Below are 17647 nucleotides of genomic sequence, written 5' to 3' on the forward strand. Positions count from 1 at the left end.
GGTAATAATTTTATCGCGTTTAGCAGGAAAAGTTGAGCTAGTATGCCAAATTTCAGCATCATAGCCAGTATAGAACTCTAATGGCTATGTGCCAAAGTTTGCAAAATCCTCTTAGCTGAAGCCGCAGGCTTGGGGGGGGCCTCCAGTGAAAGGTCAACAGTGCCCAATATATTTGAGATCTGGCCCTAAAAATTTACAGAACCTCTTTTCAAACATACATGTACATCCTTATAAATTTTCAGCAAAATCGGAGAACGTCGAGTGGGGACCACTGGTCCACTTGACACGGAATGACCCAAATGTAGTGGAAATCCCATGTATCTAATGGATAAAGGGGGTGTGATATATATATATATATAAAAGGGTCTAGTTTGCGGTCCGAAATTAATTTTGGTGCCTGATATTAATATGGTTGTATACTACTAAACAACCTCATATTAATGGACTAATTGAGATTAAACATATTTTAAAAATGTGATACTCGCTTTCTAGACTAGTTCAGCTACTCCAAGCTCAACACTACGTCCACTTCCAATTTCTTGGAATCAACATCTGATATGTAGATGGAGGTACTAATCGTCTGTGGTCCGGCCGGATTTAGCCGTACAATCATGCTCCATGTTTTGGAATTATCTCCAGTCAGGATCCTGTGGTCGGCCCGGGTTTTCCGGTACGATAGTGTGGCGCCCTGGACTAGCCAGGTAGCCACAGACAAAACACACCCCCACCCCCACCCCCAGAGAGTTACATTAGTCAGACACAAAATCCTTGTTGCCTCCCTCCAGGGGCTGATGTCCACACCAGGTGGGGTGGAGCCAGGCGGTTGGCCCCACCCACTGAGGAGTTCACAGTCCTGGAGGCAGGGACAGTAGTCAGTTTGGAGTTAGAGTTTGGAGGTTGAAGTGAGAGGAGTAAAAGTGGAGAGACTGCTGGTGTCTGGGTCGGAGCCCAGGCACTGACAGCAAGGTTGGCAGATGGTGGTGGCCGTCTGCAGGAGTGGTGGCTCAACGCGGAACCGTAGGACCGGGGTCGGGCGGTGGCCCGCCAGTACCAAACCGGGGAGCGAAGTGAAGCAAGCACACAGGCAGGGCCATCGGACCCCGACTAGGCTTGGAGCCGCCGTTAACAGTCAAATCCGAGAGTGTCCGAAGCCCTAAGGGTCCCCTAACTACCCAAGTCCCGTCAGAAGGCAACCGTCCGCACCGTGAGGATATACAGCCACCGCCACAGGCTAGAGATCCAAGGGCCAGCGCCTGCGGGCAAAACGGGCTCCTCCGGCACCTATACGCCGGGGAGCGGACTACCGTTGGGAAGCCATCGGAGTCAACACAGTACACAAAGGTGCAGGGAAAGACAGCCACCATCACCTGTCCGGGGAGAGACACTGCAGCTGGCTGCGGGACCCGTCCATCCAGCCGTTTGGTTTACCGGAGACTTTGTGCATCTGTTGCTGAGTGAGTACACCAGTGCCATCTGGCACCGCGCCGCACTGTCCCTGCAACCCTGCACCTCACCAACCCTGCCTCCCCGTCACACCACCGGGCCCCGGGACCACCAACCCCTACCCACGGATGGGGAAAACAACATCCCAGCTGCTCCCTACCATCGTTCCCGGGATCCCTGTCACCAGCAGCGGTGGTGCCCATCTTCACCACAACCCGTGGGTGGCGTCACGGACTAAATCCCCAAACAAACCACCCCCTTGTCACTCATGGGCGAGGAGCGCCGCTCGAGTCCCCGGATCCGGCCCACCGCTCGAGCCACCGAGCAGCAGCAGCAGCGCCGGACCCGAGCGTTAGCGAGCGCCCCGCCGCCCGCGACAATAGCGCTCCGCCTTTTGGAATTATCTCCGGTCAGGATCTAGCAAGCTTGGATTTTGCGACACAATCGTGGTCCGTATATATCAGAATAATCTCCAGTCTGGATCCTGCGGTTGGGCTGGGTATTGAGATATGCTCGCGGTCCGTTTTTCTGAATTATCTCCAGTCAGACTCCTGCAGTCAGGCCGGATTTTGCGATACAATCGAGGTCCGTATTTCGGAATTATCTCCAGTCAGGATCCTGTGGTCAAGCCGAGTTTTGCGGTACAATCTTGGTCTCTGTTTCTGAATTATCTCCAGTCAGGATCCTGCGGTTGGGCTGGGTTTTGCGGTACAATCTTGGTCCGTGTGTCTGAATTATCTCCAGTCAGGATCCTGCGGTCGGGCCGGGTTTTGCGATACATTTGCGGTCCATGTTTCAGAATTATCTCCAGTCAGAAGCCTGTGGTCGGGCCTGGTTTTGCGGTACGATCGTGGTCCGTGTTTCTAAATTATCTTCACTCAGGATACTGCGGTCAGGCTAGGTTTTGCGGTACAATCGCGGTCCGTGTTTCTTAATTATCTCCAGTCAGGATCATGTGGTCGGGTTTTGCGGTACAATCTCGGTCCGTGTTTCTGCATTATCTTCAATCAGGATCATGTGGTTGGGCCTGGTTTTGCAGTATGATCGCGGTCCGTGTTTCTGAATTATCTCCGGTCAGAATCCCGCGGTTAGGCCGGGTTGTGCAATACAATCTTGGTCCATGTTTCTGAATTATCTCCGGTCAGTATCCTGCGGTTGGGCCGGGTTTTGTGATACAATTGCGGTCCGTGTTTCAGAATTATGTCCAGTCAGAAGCCTGTGGTCGGGCCAGGTTTTGCGGTACGATCGTGGTCCGTGTTTTTAAATTATCTTCAGTCAGGATACTGCGGTCAGGCCAGGTTTTGCGGTACAATCGCGGTCCGTGTTTCTGAATTATCTCTGGTCAGGATCCCGCGGTCAGGACGGGTTTTGCAGAACAATCTCGGTCCATGTTTCTGAATTATCTCTGGTCAGTATGCCGCGGTCAGGACGGGTTTTGTGGTACAATCTCGGTCCGTGTTTCTGAATTATCTCCACTCAGGATCCTGTGGTCGGGCCGGGTTCCGGTCAGGATCCTGTGGTTGGAGCCTGGTTTTGTGGTACAATCTCGGTCCATGTTTCTGAATTATCTCCGGTCCGGCTCCTGCAGTCGGGCCAGGTTTTGCAGTACAATCTCGGTCCGTGTTTCTGAATTATCTCCGGTCAGGCTCCTGTGGTCGGGCCAGGTTTTGCGGTACAATCTCGGTCCATGTTTCTGAATTATCTCCGGTCTGGATCCCGCGGTCGGGCCGGGTTTTGCGGTACAATCGCGGTCCGTGTTTCTGAATTATCTCCGGTCAGGATCCAGCGGTCGGGCAGGGTTTTGCGTTTCTGAATAGTAGCCCTGAGGAATTTTTGGTATTATCTTTTCCTGGATTTTGTTTTTTTCTTGAAAATGTCACGTTTTTGGTAAGGAGCGTGTCGTCCAGTCATATCTGAGGTAAAAAATTCACCACAGATGACAAGGTCCATTGGAAACCATGGTCACAGCTAGTGTTTGGGAATGTGTCTCTATTTAATTAATTATTTAGTGTAATAGAAGGCGACTTGTCTGAACAGGAGGTTTCCAGGATAAACAGAGCGAGAGAGGCCACAGCAGCGGGAAACCACACGGCCCTCACGCTACTACCAGCCGGTAACCAAGGCCCCGTAGAAACCGAATTTGACGTAAGTCAGTCACACTGCGCACGATACACAGCGTAAAGACTTCTGTGAATAAGCGCTTGGCAACGCTCAGCTCTTGGCGCCTGAAGCGCATTGCGGTGGTTACCAAGACGCTCACTACGTCCAGCCTCCTTTCGACAAAAGTAGCCAATCAGGAGGCCAGTCAATCATTTGAATAAGACCAATCGGAGCGTGGTAATGACGGGACTTAGGTGACCATGACAGCTGACAGGCAGCCAATCAGATTACGCCTATGTTAATAGCAATCTTTGTATGACAGTTTCCTATCCAATCACTGCCTCGTACGTGAGCCCGCCCACTCTCTTTCGTCCAATGACAGCCCTAGCGCCTAGCAACAAGGTCTTGAGCCGCCTATAAAACCTGCTGAGGGTGACGGTTAAGATCAGTTGCTCGCGCAGTCACCAAGGGAATTTACCTCACAGGCATCTGTCCGGACTTACTCCGTCACCATGAGGGAAATCGTGCACTTGCAGGCTGGACAGTGCGGAAACCAGATTGGAGCCAAGGTAAGTCGTCTGAAGGGAAGGGGGACCGGGCTTTCCTGTTATAACCGCCGCCTCATTCATCCCTCCCCCTCTAATATGGCCGCTGACAGTCGTTCAGCCGCATTGCGGAGGTTTACCGCCTCCGTACAGGCTGTGGAGCGGCCTCTCCCGCCGGCTTCACCCTCCACCGTGGAATATTCCTGTCACTTTCACACACGCGAAAACTCTCCGCCGGCACTGCGCGGGTTAAGCGGCTCTCAACGGCCTTTCCCGCCCCGAAGCCGGCAGTCACGTGACGCGCGGCCTCTGGGCGTGGCTTGTGGGTGGGCGTGTCCTGGCCGCTAAACCTGGCGCGTCACGTGTCACAGGTGACAGATTTCAAAATTCAAATATCCCAGCTTGGCGGGAAGTGACCTGCGGGCACCACGTGATCATCAGTGACGTCACGGCTGTCCTGTAATACCCTGTATAACTAATAGAGGGGTCAGTAGGTGACTATGAATGGCCTTGCTGGTACTTGTAGTCCACAAAGCATTTGGTCTTTTTAGTCACTTGTATAATAGAGGGTAACCAGCTTGTGTAACTTTTAGGGGCTCTTGGAATGCTGCACTGGGGCAGCACCCTTATTAAACAGGCGAGGATTGGATCTTGAGTGGCCTTATTGCTGGCCCTATGGCTGTGACTTAATAATTCCCTAGTTTATAGGCCCTGATGAGCGGTACTGTTAAGAGCAGTTAGTTGGGTGTAATTTGAGCATAATGGAAGTCAATCAATTCAAGCACGTTTCCAGAAAAAGGTTATGCGCACGCTGCTGAATCTCATGCATTTACGCTGCGTATTGCACTGCTGCATGCATGCGACCTGCGTCCCCAGCACCATCTATGAAGATCGTGCATAATACATGCGCACATTGCATTTGAGAGCGCAGCAATTTGGATGCCAAAATTTTGATCCGAATCGCTGCGCTCTAAAAAGCAACATGTCAATTATTCCGTGTGCTTTGGATGCAGCTCCTGCTCAGTCTATGGGAGAGGCTGCATCCAGAGCGCATGAAATCAGCTTTTTTTTTTTTTCTCTGCAGAAACACTGCATCCGTTATGCAGTGATTTGAAGTGCACATGTGCTGTCAAATCCCTGTGGAAATTTCTGCAGGGACACGATGCAACATGTGCACATAGCGAAACACTCCTCCAGTCTCGCGCTGTCTTTCACTATTCTCAGTAATTGCATCCAACTGCTTATTACGAGACCTGAGCATCATGGTGCTTGCTCATAACAATCTATGAGAAATATTTTGTTGGCTATGGCAACCTCCATTCATCTGTTGCAATGAAGCCTTTAGAGCTAGGCTAGTATACAATATTGTTTCTGGGCCTCTATTGCTGCCTCAGTGACACTTTCTCACTATTGGCATGTTGGGTTTGCTTTTACACCATAATTGGTGGGGGCCATGGCTCCTCCACTCATCCTGAAAATGAGAGCACCAAGCAATATCTTTAAAATGGAATATCCCTTTAAAGGTAACTTGTCACCAAATTTGGTGACTATAAGTTGTGTCCAACAATGAGCCCTTATGTACAGCGTGTTGGAATGCTGTATATAAGAGCCCAGGCTGCTGTGTAGAATGTAAAAATCGCTTTATAATACTCACCAGAGGTGTGGTGCAGACTGGTTGGTTTGTTGGGGGTCTCCATTACCTTCTCTCTCGGCCATCTTTGTCCTTCTGAAGCCTGGGTGCATGATGTCCTAAGTCGTGCACCTGCACAGGATCTCAATGCCGACCAGTGTGCATGACTTAGGACATATGCACCCAGGCTTCAGGAGGACAAAGATGGCCGACAGAGGAGGTAATGGACACCCATCTGACCCACCGCACCTTAGGTGAGTAATAAAAAAAAAAGAGAACATGTCAACATTATGTACAGCAATCTAACATGCTGTATACAAGGGCTCACTGGTGGCCGCAGGTTATAGGGGCCAATTCTGGTGATGGGTTCCCTTTAATGGTGCTTGCTTTGATCCTGATCTGGTAGTAATTGGTTGATTGGAGGAATGTAGGGTTTGGATTATTGGTTGCTTAACTTTTACTTTCTCCCCCCCCCTAGTTCTGGGAGGTGATAAGTGATGAACACGGAATTGACCCAACTGGCACCTACCATGGAGACAGCGACCTCCAGCTGGAAAGAATCAATGTGTACTACAATGAGGCCACAGGTGAGACTTGTCCATCATGAGACCCATTAGTTCCCCCTAAGTTGTTGCTTATGATGTAATGTCATCTGCAGGAGGCAAATATGTTCCCCGCGCTGTCTTGGTGGACTTGGAGCCTGGTACCATGGACTCCGTGCGCTCTGGACCTTTCGGACAGATCTTCAGACCAGACAACTTTGTATTTGGTAAGTAATGTGGCGTGGGGGTGGAAAGTCATTAACGCTAGTGCATTTGTGCAGACACTAACAATTAGTTAATCTGGGAATGGTTTAGGAGGCGGCGGTGGGTTGTCATAGGCTTGTGGGATGAGTTCTTATCTCCATAACTTCTCATTGTTTTTATAGGTCAGAGCGGTGCTGGAAACAACTGGGCAAAAGGGCACTACACGGAGGGAGCAGAACTGGTTGACTCAGTATTGGACGTTGTGAGGAAGGAAGCAGAAAGCTGTGACTGTCTGCAGGGTTTCCAGCTCACCCACTCCCTGGGCGGTGGCACTGGGTCTGGTATGGGTACCCTCCTAATCAGCAAGATCAGAGAAGAATACCCAGACAGGATCATGAACACTTTCAGCGTCGTGCCCTCCCCTAAAGTGTCTGACACTGTAGTAGAGCCATACAATGCCACACTCTCCGTCCACCAGCTCGTAGAAAACACAGATGAAACCTACTGCATAGATAATGAAGCCCTATACGACATCTGCTTCCGGACCCTGAAACTGACCACCCCCACCTATGGTGACTTGAACCACCTGGTATCAGCCACAATGAGCGGCGTCACCACCTGCCTGCGCTTCCCTGGCCAGCTGAACGCTGACCTGCGTAAACTGGCTGTGAACATGGTGCCTTTCCCCCGTCTGCACTTCTTCATGCCTGGCTTCGCCCCACTCACCAGCCGCGGCAGCCAGCAGTACCGTGCCTTAACAGTGCCAGAGCTGACCCAGCAGATGTTCGACGCCAAGAACATGATGGCCGCCTGCGACCCACGTCACGGCCGTTACCTGACCGTAGCCGCAGTGTTCAGAGGCCGCATGTCCATGAAGGAGGTGGACGAGCAGATGCTGAACGTGCAGAACAAGAACAGCAGCTACTTTGTGGAATGGATCCCCAACAACGTGAAGACTGCCGTGTGCGACATCCCACCCCGAGGCCTGAAGATGTCCGCCACCTTCATCGGTAACAGCACCGCCATCCAGGAGCTGTTCAAGCGCATCTCCGAGCAGTTCACCGCTATGTTCCGCAGAAAGGCCTTCCTGCATTGGTACACCGGAGAGGGCATGGACGAGATGGAGTTCACCGAGGCCGAGAGCAACATGAACGACCTGGTGTCAGAATACCAGCAGTACCAGGACGCTACAGCCGAGGAGGAGGGAGAGTTTGAGGAGGAGGCCGAGGAGGAGGCTGCATAAGGCCTCACCTTCAGATGTAAATTGTCTAAAGCTGTAACTCTCCTGTTTACAAATCTGTTATTTTTCATGTTCATGTTTATTTGTGTTTAACCTTCTCCTGTTCCTCTATCCATGCTGTACAGAAGTTCCATGCTGTACAGAAGTTCACTATTAAAGCATTGTTCATAACTCCTGGTCTGAGGTCTTCTTACAGAGGGTACTTGATGTACAGCTGTCTAGTGGAGTTCCCGTAAGTGGAGCCGAACGTGTCCCTAAAGCCTGGAACATAAGATGGTCATGGGTTAGATGTGGTCCTCCCTAACAGCAGGTAACGGGTCCTATCTACATCACCTAATGGCTAATATAGGTGAAGTGTCCATAGAAAAGTTAGACTGGTAGGTGATATTTCTGGGGATTTCACTGCCAGGACCCCCATGTGAATGGAGCATGGGTGAGCAATGTATGACCACCAGTCACTTCTATGGTAGATGTGATCACTTGTGCACTACTGCCCCTGCAAATGGTAACTGTCACATGGGGGGGGGGGGTTCCCTTTAAATCCCAGCAGCCAGTGGTGGTCCATGACTTACCTGGTACGAAGCCTGTGTAATTGGGCAATAGACCAGCGGGGCTATAGATCTTAGTTGCAGGCCTGAAAGGTGGCTTCATCATCCTTAGTTCTGAGCTTGTGACCGGTGGTCTGAGCTGAATCTATAAGACATGATGAGCTCAGATCTGGTGTGATCCAGTGGTAATTGGAGGGCAGGTGTGCTGTGACCGCCCTCTAAACTCAATGGGTGGCTCATGATTGATTTGGGAAGGCTCCTTCCTCCAGAGCAGGGCTTGTCAACTCAGTCCTCGACTCACAACAGATAAGGGCTTCCTCGATATTAGGGAATAACTCATTACCTGTGCAACATTTTAAGTAGAACCTGAGGGGTAAACGATCTGGAGGTGAGAAACCTTGTTCTAGAGAATCTCATTGGCTGACCTCTCCCATATCTAGAGGCCAATGATTATCACCGTGTGCATTAGACAGTTTGTACATGGATGCTAGGTATAACTATGGAGCGCAGCAGAGGGCTGGGCTCAGACGCCCGGGGTTGGGAGTCCCACCTAGGATGTGATTCATGTGGAGGCGGGAGGCTACAAACCCAAAAATTATGGTGTTAATAGTTCACAGTGAGAACAAGCAAATTATCATAATTATAAACTTTAAACTCAGATGACAATACCCCGGCTGTGACCTAGGCTGCAGTATGACGGTGCCTCACCGGATGTGACTCGGGTTATTTTATTTTTCTCCGCAGCTGCAAAAAATGATCCACTGGTTGCACAGGAACTGCAAAAGCGCACTAAAGTGTTGACATACTAAAGTCTTGACATAGGTTGGTCAGTCTGCAATGAATGAGTGCCCCGATAATAGTCCAGTGTCACTGTGCGGCCAGTCCTGTCATCTGTGGCACTGATAACACCTGTCATGTGCTGCCGGTGACCTCACAATGGATCATTCACTCCTGTGTGCCTGACTCATCCAGGTAGTAAACTGACTTGGGCTGAGAGCTAGTCTTTAAAGATGTCAAGACTTAAAACAAACTCCGCTCCAAGCCCAACAAATGGCAGCATGAGGAACCTTTATCCCTGGTAGAGTAAAGCAGCAATGAGCAATCTCTATACCTGATAGGGCTGCTCTTCAGCGCCATACAGTATAAACAGCTGCAATCTAATGGGGATTAAAAGTGCCTCATTCTGCAGGTCCCAGCAATGAATTATACTCCTACAAAGGAGCAGTATTATAGTAGTTGTATTCTTGTACATGAAGGTCAGTATTATAGTAATCTCGTACATAGGGGGAAATATTATAGTAGTTGTACATAGGGGGCAGTATTATAGTAGTTGTATTCTTGTACATAGGAGCAGTATTATAGTAGTTATAGTCTTGTATATAGGGAGCAGTATTATAGTAGTTATATTCTTGTACATAGGGGGCAGTATTATAGTAGTTATATTCTTGTACATAGGGGGCAGTATTATAGTAGTTATATTCTGGTAGATAGGAGCAGTATTATAGTAGCTATACGTCTCACCTGGTACTTATCAAATTCATCCATACTCATTTTCACCCCTGGTCCAAATCCAACACCGAGAGCATATTGGTAGAGAGGAATGAAGCCGGTGTATCCTATTGGAGAAACAATGTTACACTTGTTGTTTTAAATGTATTTGGGATTTTCTATGATATAAACACCAGTACAAGGTTTTGTGACATGTAAAAGAAATGATTCCTGAAAATTGGGCCGTGCATTAGTATTCAGCCCCAGAAGTTAGTGCTTTTGTAGGACCACCTTCCTCTTGGGGTCTCTCCAGATTTGCTCATGTAGAGGTGACATTTTCCTTCTCTCGCTCGGTGAGATTGGATGGAGACGTCTGTGATCAGCAGTTTTCACGTCTTGTCACAGATTCTCGGTGGATTTGGGTCTGGACTGTGACTCAGCCGCTCACACGTGCTCTGATCTAAACAATCCATTTTAGCTCTGCAGGATGTTGAGGGTCATTGTGCTGGAAGACGAATCTACGCTATGGTCGTCTGCAGCCTCTAACAGGTTTTCCCTCTAGGATTGTTCTGTATTTATCTTCATCCATCTTCCTATCACCTCTGACCAGCTTCCCTACCCCAGCTGAAGAGAAGCCTCCTCACAGCAGGATGCGTGGCTTCCACTATGTGTGACGGTGGGGATGGTGTTATGAGGATGATGTGCAGGGATCGTTTTCTGCCACAGTTCTCCATTGGTCTCCTATGACCAGAGCCACTTCCTTCTTCCACGCAGTGCCCCTTACTTTACTTTTAGGGATGGTTTCTTGCCTTCACTAATGTGTCTTTACTCCAGAATACAGGGGCCTGAATACAAATGCACATCACAATCAGATTTAGGTGCATAAAATATTTTGAAAACCAGGTATTTCCTTTTACACTTCACAAATAAAAGCATTTTTAAATTTGGTGTAATGAGAAATTTGGAATAGTTTACTGGGTGTGAATACTTTTGCAAGGCCCTGTAAATACAGTTCTCCAGCAGCGGTCGTGTTATACATCCCAGATCACTGGTTATTGTGGGGTCTCCGGCCCCTCTGCAGCCTCCAGTCTTATCTCTTTCCGGCTGTCACTCTTAAGCCCCCTTCACAATGTCGGCCAATTTTTCGGAGGACGTATGAGGCAACGGTGTCACGATGAAAACCTTTAGCTCTGCAGCGCCATCTAGAGGCTGCATTGTGTAGTTTCTATGTAGCTGGGTGCATTATTTTAACTAACGTCCCCTGCCTCTAACATGAGGCCCCTGGGTCTACAGCTTCTGGGATTTGTAGTCCCTCCAATAGATGGGTGTTTGTAAATTGGAGATCACCTCTCAACTTTCAGGGTCCTTCCAATTTTTGCTAAAATAAGACTGTTCCTTTTGATCTGCGTATATGCTATTGGCCATGCCACCCAGGACGCACTCGTGCCCTCTGCTAACGTACCCGGTATCGCCTTTCGCTGCAGGTTTTCGGGTAGGGTCACTTTAAGAGCCTTCTTGCAATTACTTAAAGGGGCTTTATTTTCTGCCTTCGGCTTCCATTCTCTCGCGTTGTAAACGTCCTGGAAGAAAAACCCAAAAACTATTTGCCAAGAAGAGCTGCAAAAGGCCGGACCTGCTATATGGCTGAGTAACGCCGAATAAGGCGGTATATAAGGCCTTCTTAAAGGAGAAGTCACAGGTTTTGTCATACTTTAGCGTTGCCGTGGCCACAAGTGTTTTCCGCTGGCAGCTTCACGTGTCCTCTCGTCACCGATGATTGAACCTCCAGAAAGTCGTCCGCTGTATCAGAGACCGTGCGAGTGAAAGAAGAGGCCTGCTGAAACTGCACCTTAGGCCGGCGACCTGCAGGGGGCGACACCGGCGAAAAGACAGGAGTTACAAAGAGAAGAAAGATTACTAAAATAGGAGTGATCAGTGCGAAATGTATGAATGCTGTCGCCGTCCAATCATTATGGGGCACTTACCAAAATGAAATCCTTTGCGTGCAATGCGCTCTGGATTTTGCCTTCTAAGTAAACTTGCCTAAAACTTCAGGGGTTATTGCAGCAACCCAGCCACAAAGTGAAGACTACGGAGCGGGGGGCAGAAAGGTCCCCACTGCTCTGCTGACCCCATAACTGCAGATCACTGGTGACAGCACAAACACTGCGCCCACCGGGAGCTTCATGGCCGAGAAACTGCAGCCACAGTACATCACCGAGCACAATGCCGAGCCGTACATCACCAAGCACAATGCCGAGCCGCACATCACCAAGCACAATGCCGAGCCGTACATCAGCAAGCACAATGCCGAGCCGTACATCACCAAGCACAATGCCGAGCCGTACATCACCCAGCACAATGCCGAGCCGTACATCACCAAGCACAATGCCGAGCCGCACATCACCAAGCACAATGCCGAGCCGTACATCACCAAGCACAATGCCGAGCCGTACATCACCAAGCACAATGCCGAGCCGTACATCACCAAGCACAATGCCGAGCCGTACATCACCAAGCACAATGCCGAGCCGCACATCACCCAGCACAATGCCGAGCCGTACATCACCCAGCACAATGCCGAGCCGTACATCACCAAGCACAATGCCGAGCCGTACATCACCAAGCACAATGCCGAGCCGTACACCACCAAGCACAATGCCGATCTGCACAATGCCTAGCCGTACACCGAGCACAATGCCGAGCCATACATCACCAAGCACAATGCCGAGCCGTACATCACCAAGCACAATGCCGAGCCGAACATCACCAAGCACAATGCCGAGCCGTACATCACCAAGCACAATGCCGAGCCATACATCACCAAGCACAATGCCGAGCCGTACATCACCGAGCACAATGCCGAGCCGTACATCACCGAGCACAATGCTGAACCGTACATCACCAAGCACAATGCCGAGCCGTACATCACCAAGCACAATGCCGAGCCGTACATCACCAAGCACAATGCCGAGCCGTACATCACCAAGCACAATGCAGAGCCGTACATCACCAAGCACAATGCCAAGCCGTACATCACCAAGCACAATGCCGAGCCGTACATCACCAAGCACAATGCCGAGCCGTACATCACCAAGCACAATGCAGAGCCGTACATCACCAAGCACAATGCCAAGCCGTACATCACCAAGCACAATGCTTAGCCATAACATCACCAAGCACAATGCCGAGCCGTACATCACCAAGCACAATGCCGAGCCGTACACCACCAAGCACAATGCTGAGCCGTACACCACCAAGCACAATGCCGAGCCGTACATCACCAAGCACAATGCCGAGCCGTACATCACCAAGCACAATGCCGAGCCGTACATCACCAAGCACAATGCCGAGCCGTACATCACCAAGCACAATGCAGAGCCGTACATCACCAAGCACAATGCCGAGCCGTACATCACCAAGCACAATGCTGAGCCGTACACCACCAAGCACAATGCCGAGCCGTACATCACCAAGCACAATGCCGAGCCGTACATCACCAAGCACAATGCCGAGCCGTACATCACCAAGCACAATGCCGAGCCGTACATCACCAAGCACAATGCAGAGCCGTACATCACCAAGCACAATGCCGAGCCGTACATCACCAAGCACAATGCTGAGCCGTACACCACCAAGCACAATGCTGAGCCGTACATCACCAAGCACAATGCCGAGCCGTACATCACCAAGCACAATGCCGAGCCGTACATCACCAAGCACAATGCCGAGCCGTACATCACCAAGCACAATGCCGAGCCGTACATCACCAAGCACAATGCAGAGCCGTACATCACCAAGCACAATGCCGAGCCGTACATCACCAAGCACAATGCTGAGCCGTACACCACCAAGCACAATGCTGAGCCGTACATCACCAAGCACAATGCCGAGCCGTACATCACCAAGCACAATGCCGAGCCGTACATCACCAAGCACAATGCCGAGCCGTACATCACCAAGCACAATGCAGAGCCGTACATCACCAAGCACAATGCCGAGCCGTACATCACCAAGCACAATGCTGAGCCGTACACCACCAAGCACAATGCTGAGCCGTACATCACCAAGCACAATGCCGAGCCGTACATCACCAAGCACAATGCCGAGCCGTACATCACCAAGCACAATGCCGAGCCGTACATCACCAAGCACAATGCTGAGCGACGGATGGAGCAGTGTAAAGCCGCCAGCACTACTGGACTCTGGAGGAGACGTGTTCCCTGCAGTGACAAATCACACTGCTCTATCTGCGTCTGATGGAGGAGTCTGGGATTAGTTATTGGAGAACTTTTTATATATATATATATATATATATATATATATATATATATATATTTGGGGGGTCTTACCTGCACATTCTGGGCAGGTGGCTTGTAATATTTGGACACCTACTGTGTATAGTTGGGTGGTCTTACCCGTACATGTTGGGGGTGGGGTACCATTGGGGTACCAGCTATATATACAATGTATATATATATATATATATATATATATATATATATATATATATATATATATATATATATATATATATATACATACATATACACAGCTAGGGAACTTACCTGCATATTCTGGAGGGATGGCTAGTTTTGGGGCACCTGCTGTATATATAGTTTTGGGGTCTTACCTGCATATTCTGGGGAAGGTGGTCAGTAATACTGGGGTACCTGCTGTGTATAGTTGGGGGGGTCTTACCTGCATATTCTGGTGGAGGTGGTCAGTAATACTGGGGTACCTGCTGTGTATAGTTGGGGGTCTTACCTGCTTATTCTGGAGGCGGTGTCTTGTAATATTGGGGTACCAGCTATATATATACCTTACCTACATATCCAGGTGGGATGTTAATTTTCGGTAGGACGATCCCTCTGTCCGCGGTGCAGCTGTGAACTTGTGATGGTTGCAGTTTGGGGGGTTCAGGTGTATCGTTGGGACGTAGCCTTGGGGGGGACAGAATGGAGTGGGGGCTTTTGGTGATGGAGGGCTTGGCGAGGAGGCAGTTTGTGGTGGTCCCATAGGTGTTTCCCAGCTGGTAGTGCAGTTGGGGGCAGAATCCTGTATAACTATCAAATAAAACAGAGTAAGAATATGGGGGGGCAGTAATGGTCCTGGGTCAGAGCTATTGTTACCGGCTGTGGCCACTCACCCAGGGACGTGGTAGGGGTCCGGGATGAACGCGCCGCTCTCCTGCTCTTGCGCCATTTTTACATGATAGCCCCGCCGGCTCCGAGGTGCAGGACACACAACATGAACTATGAGGAGACACCGCACCGGAGTGTTTCACAGGTGCTGTTACCCGGCAACCATTGTGAAGTGACAGGTTCTAAGAACTCATCGGAACCCTGAGCTGGACCGTACCATGTCAGTAAGAAGGGGGAGGCAAGATCACATGACCGGCTTAGATACAGTCACACAGCACAGTGAAAGCTTAGATACTCTGACTCAGCACACAGGAATAATACATTAGTTTAATGACACTTTCTAATCCATTATAGCTGTATACACGCCCGCGCAGGATGGCTGTCACCTCCATTATAGCTGTATACACGCCTGCGCAGGACGGCTGTCACCTCCATTATAGCTGTATACACGCCCGCGCAGGATGGCTGTCACCTCCATTATAGCTGTATGCACGCCCGCGCAGGACGGCTGTCACCTCCATTATAGCTGTATACACGCCCGCGCAGGATGGCTGTCACCTCCATTATAGCTGTATGCACGCCCGCGCAGGACAGCTGTCACCTCCATTATAGCTGTATGCACGCCCGCGCAGGACAGCTGTCACCTCCATTATAGCTGTATACACGCCTGCGCAGGACGGCTGTCACCTCCATTATAGCTGTATACACGCCTGCGCAGGACGGCTGTCACCTCCATTATAGCTGTATACACGCCCGCACAGGACAGCTGTCACCTCCATTATAGCTGTATACACGCCCGCGCAGGACGGCTGTCACCTCCATTATAGCTGTATACACGCCCGCGCAGGACGGCTGTCACCTCCATTATAGCTGTATACACGCCCGCACAGGACAGCTGTCACCTCCAATATAGCTGTATACACGCCCGCGCAGGACGGCTGTCACCTCCATTATAGCTGTATACACGCCCGCACAGGACGGCTGTCACCTCCATTATAGCTGTATACACGCCCGCACAGGACGGCTGTCACCTCCATTATAGCTGTATACACGCCCGCGCAGGACGGCTGTCACCTCCATTATAGCTGTATACACGCCCGCACCGGACGGCTGTCACCTCCATTATAGCTGTATACACGCCCGCGCAGGACGGCTGTCACCTCCATTATAGCTGTATACACGCCCGCGCAGGACGGCTGTCACCTCCATTATAGCTGTATACACGCCCGCGCAGGACGGCTGTCACCTCCATTATAGCTGTATACACGCCCGCGCAGGACGGCTGTCACCTCCATTATAGCTGTATACACGCCCGCGCAGAACGGCTGTCACCTCCATTATAGCTGTATACACGCCCGCGCAGGACGGCTGTCACCTCCATTATAGCTGTATATGTGACGCCCCTGGACTAGTCCAGGGTGTCACAGGGAACTGCACTATTCTCTATCCTTGGTGCAGGGCCCATCCTCCTTGGTTCCGGGGTCCGCAACAGTGATTCTGTACCAACAGCACAAATCCTAGTCATCCAAACACTACACTTGTCAGGCACACCGGGGGCGTGGTTCCAGCTGGGAAAGGAACCGCCCACCTATGAGTCAGACAGGCTGGTGGGAGGAGTCAGTTAGACAGTTGGTAGTAACTGTCAAAGAGAGAGGACCTGGGGATGAAGAGCTCCCTGAGGAGAGTCTGGCTGGGTCGCAGACAGTGGCCTGTGCCTGAGGAGATGGAAACCCAGTCGCGGGAAACTGGAGGACGGGGCAAGAGGACCGTCAGCCATTGGATCCACAGTAACCGGTCTGGGGGCCGAGCACACAGCGGGGGACAGGCCCCTAAGTCGGGAGGTAGCTTCACACAACCCGGCAATTAACCTGCAGCGGGAACTAGCTTCACGTGTTATCTGCAACGGCTCAGAGATTAGTGGTGTCAGCACAACGGAGGGATAGGACTTCCCACACAGAGCAGTCACAAAATCCCACGTGCCAGCTGCTAAGAGCAGGTCCCCAGTAAAAAGAGGGACGGGACCCGAAGGTTTCAAGCCAACAGGGCCAGGTACACACACAGTACACAGTGTATGGAGGAAGGCTCCAGTCCACCACAGAATCACTGAAAGGGACCACCGGACGTGCTGTCACCGAGTGCAGCGGTACCAAGAGACTTTGTTTACCTCAGAGTCTGTGTCCACTGAATGCGTCATCACACCTGAGTGAGTCCCGGCTCCCCAGCGCCCTGCCGGCCCTATATCAATATAGACTGTTCCTACCTATTCCCTACCCTGAGTCCCGGGGCCCCTACCTGCGGAGGGAATCACCACCAGGCTGCCCCAATACCATCAGCCCCGGCACTCCCCGGCATTCCTTATTACCGCACACCGCAGGTGGCGTCATAAATATTCTCCCCTGTAAATAACCCTTTTTTTTTATCGAAGTGTCTGCCGAGCAGTCCGACTGCTGCTAGGGCGTTACACATTGATTTTTGGCGTCACGAACAGGATCGGACTGGACCCACTAACCTGGGTGACGTCCGCCTTCTGCAAAACTGTTGAGCCCGAAGTGAATAAAATAATTCAGTTGCCGCCATCTTGCCCCAAGGAGGCATAGAAAGATGTCGGCGCCGGGTGAAGCGAGAGCAGCGGCGGTTCCCCCTCAAGATCAAGGTGACATGGACGCACGAGCGACCGCGCCGATAATGCCAATGACTTTACCATATGTGCCAGGCGCTATCTGGCTACCACAATATGATGGTTCCCCTGACACACTGCAAGGA

The 17647-nt window shown here is 50.8% G+C and overlaps 2 protein-coding genes across 4 annotated transcripts; one reads left to right on the forward strand and one right to left on the reverse strand.

Moving 5' to 3' along the window:
• The first annotated feature begins 3967 nt into the window (after positions 1-3967).
• Positions 3968-7875, forward strand: TUBB4B (tubulin beta 4B class IVb). The gene is made up of 4 exons (XM_075324478.1): positions 3968-4112; positions 6197-6305; positions 6377-6487; positions 6647-7875. Exons 1-4 carry the CDS (start codon positions 4056-4058, stop codon positions 7705-7707), a joined length of 1338 nt encoding a protein of 445 aa, XP_075180593.1. The 5' UTR covers positions 3968-4055; the 3' UTR covers positions 7708-7875.
• Positions 6646-15031, reverse strand: CIMIP2A (ciliary microtubule inner protein 2A). Of its 3 annotated transcripts, XM_075324479.1 has the most exons (7): positions 14890-15030; positions 14568-14806; positions 11452-11603; positions 11203-11320; positions 9774-9868; positions 8277-8397; positions 6646-7965 (listed from the first exon to the last, which is right to left on the reverse strand). In XM_075324479.1, the coding sequence occupies exons 1-7, from the start codon at positions 14943-14945 to the stop codon at positions 7895-7897; spliced, it is 852 nt and encodes a 283-aa protein (XP_075180594.1). In that variant the 5' UTR covers positions 14946-15030; the 3' UTR covers positions 6646-7894. The 3 variants fall into 3 exon arrangements, with proteins under 3 accessions (XP_075180594.1, XP_075180595.1, XP_075180596.1); XM_075324480.1 differs by lacking the exon at positions 8277-8397 and having other exon boundaries at positions 14890-15031; XM_075324481.1 differs by lacking the exons at positions 6646-7965; positions 8277-8397 and adding an exon at positions 8453-8618 and having other exon boundaries at positions 14890-15031.
• Between the last annotated feature and the right edge of the window lie 2616 nt (positions 15032-17647).

Source organism: Anomaloglossus baeobatrachus, chromosome 9, assembly GCF_048569485.1.
Source record: "Anomaloglossus baeobatrachus isolate aAnoBae1 chromosome 9, aAnoBae1.hap1, whole genome shotgun sequence".
Taxonomy (NCBI): Eukaryota; Metazoa; Chordata; class Amphibia; order Anura; family Aromobatidae; genus Anomaloglossus; species Anomaloglossus baeobatrachus.

What these genes read in the sequence shown, in the direction of transcription:
- TUBB4B (XM_075324478.1), top strand. Translation starts at nt 4,056, where the DNA reads ATGAGGGAAATCGTGCACTTGCAGGCTGGACAGTGCGGAAACCAGATT. An exon ending in GTACTACAATGAGGCCACAG is followed by an intron (nt 6,306 to 6,376) that starts GTGAGACTTGTC and finishes TGTCATCTGCAG; the next exon opens with GAGGCAAATATGTTCCCCGC. An exon ending in ACCAGACAACTTTGTATTTG is followed by an intron (nt 6,488 to 6,646) that starts GTAAGTAATGTG and finishes TTGTTTTTATAG; the next exon opens with GTCAGAGCGGTGCTGGAAAC.
- CIMIP2A (XM_075324479.1), bottom strand. Translation starts at nt 14,945, where the DNA reads ATGGCGCAAGAGCAGGAGAGCGGCGCGTTCATCCCGGACCCCTACCAC. An exon ending in GCAGCGAAAGGCGATACCGG is followed by an intron (nt 9,869 to 11,202) that starts GTACGTTAGCAG and finishes TTTCTCCAATAG; the next exon opens with GATACACCGGCTTCATTCCT. An exon ending in TTACACAGGCTTCGTACCAG is followed by an intron (nt 7,966 to 8,276) that starts GTAAGTCATGGA and finishes CTTATGTTCCAG; the next exon opens with GCTTTAGGGACACGTTCGGC.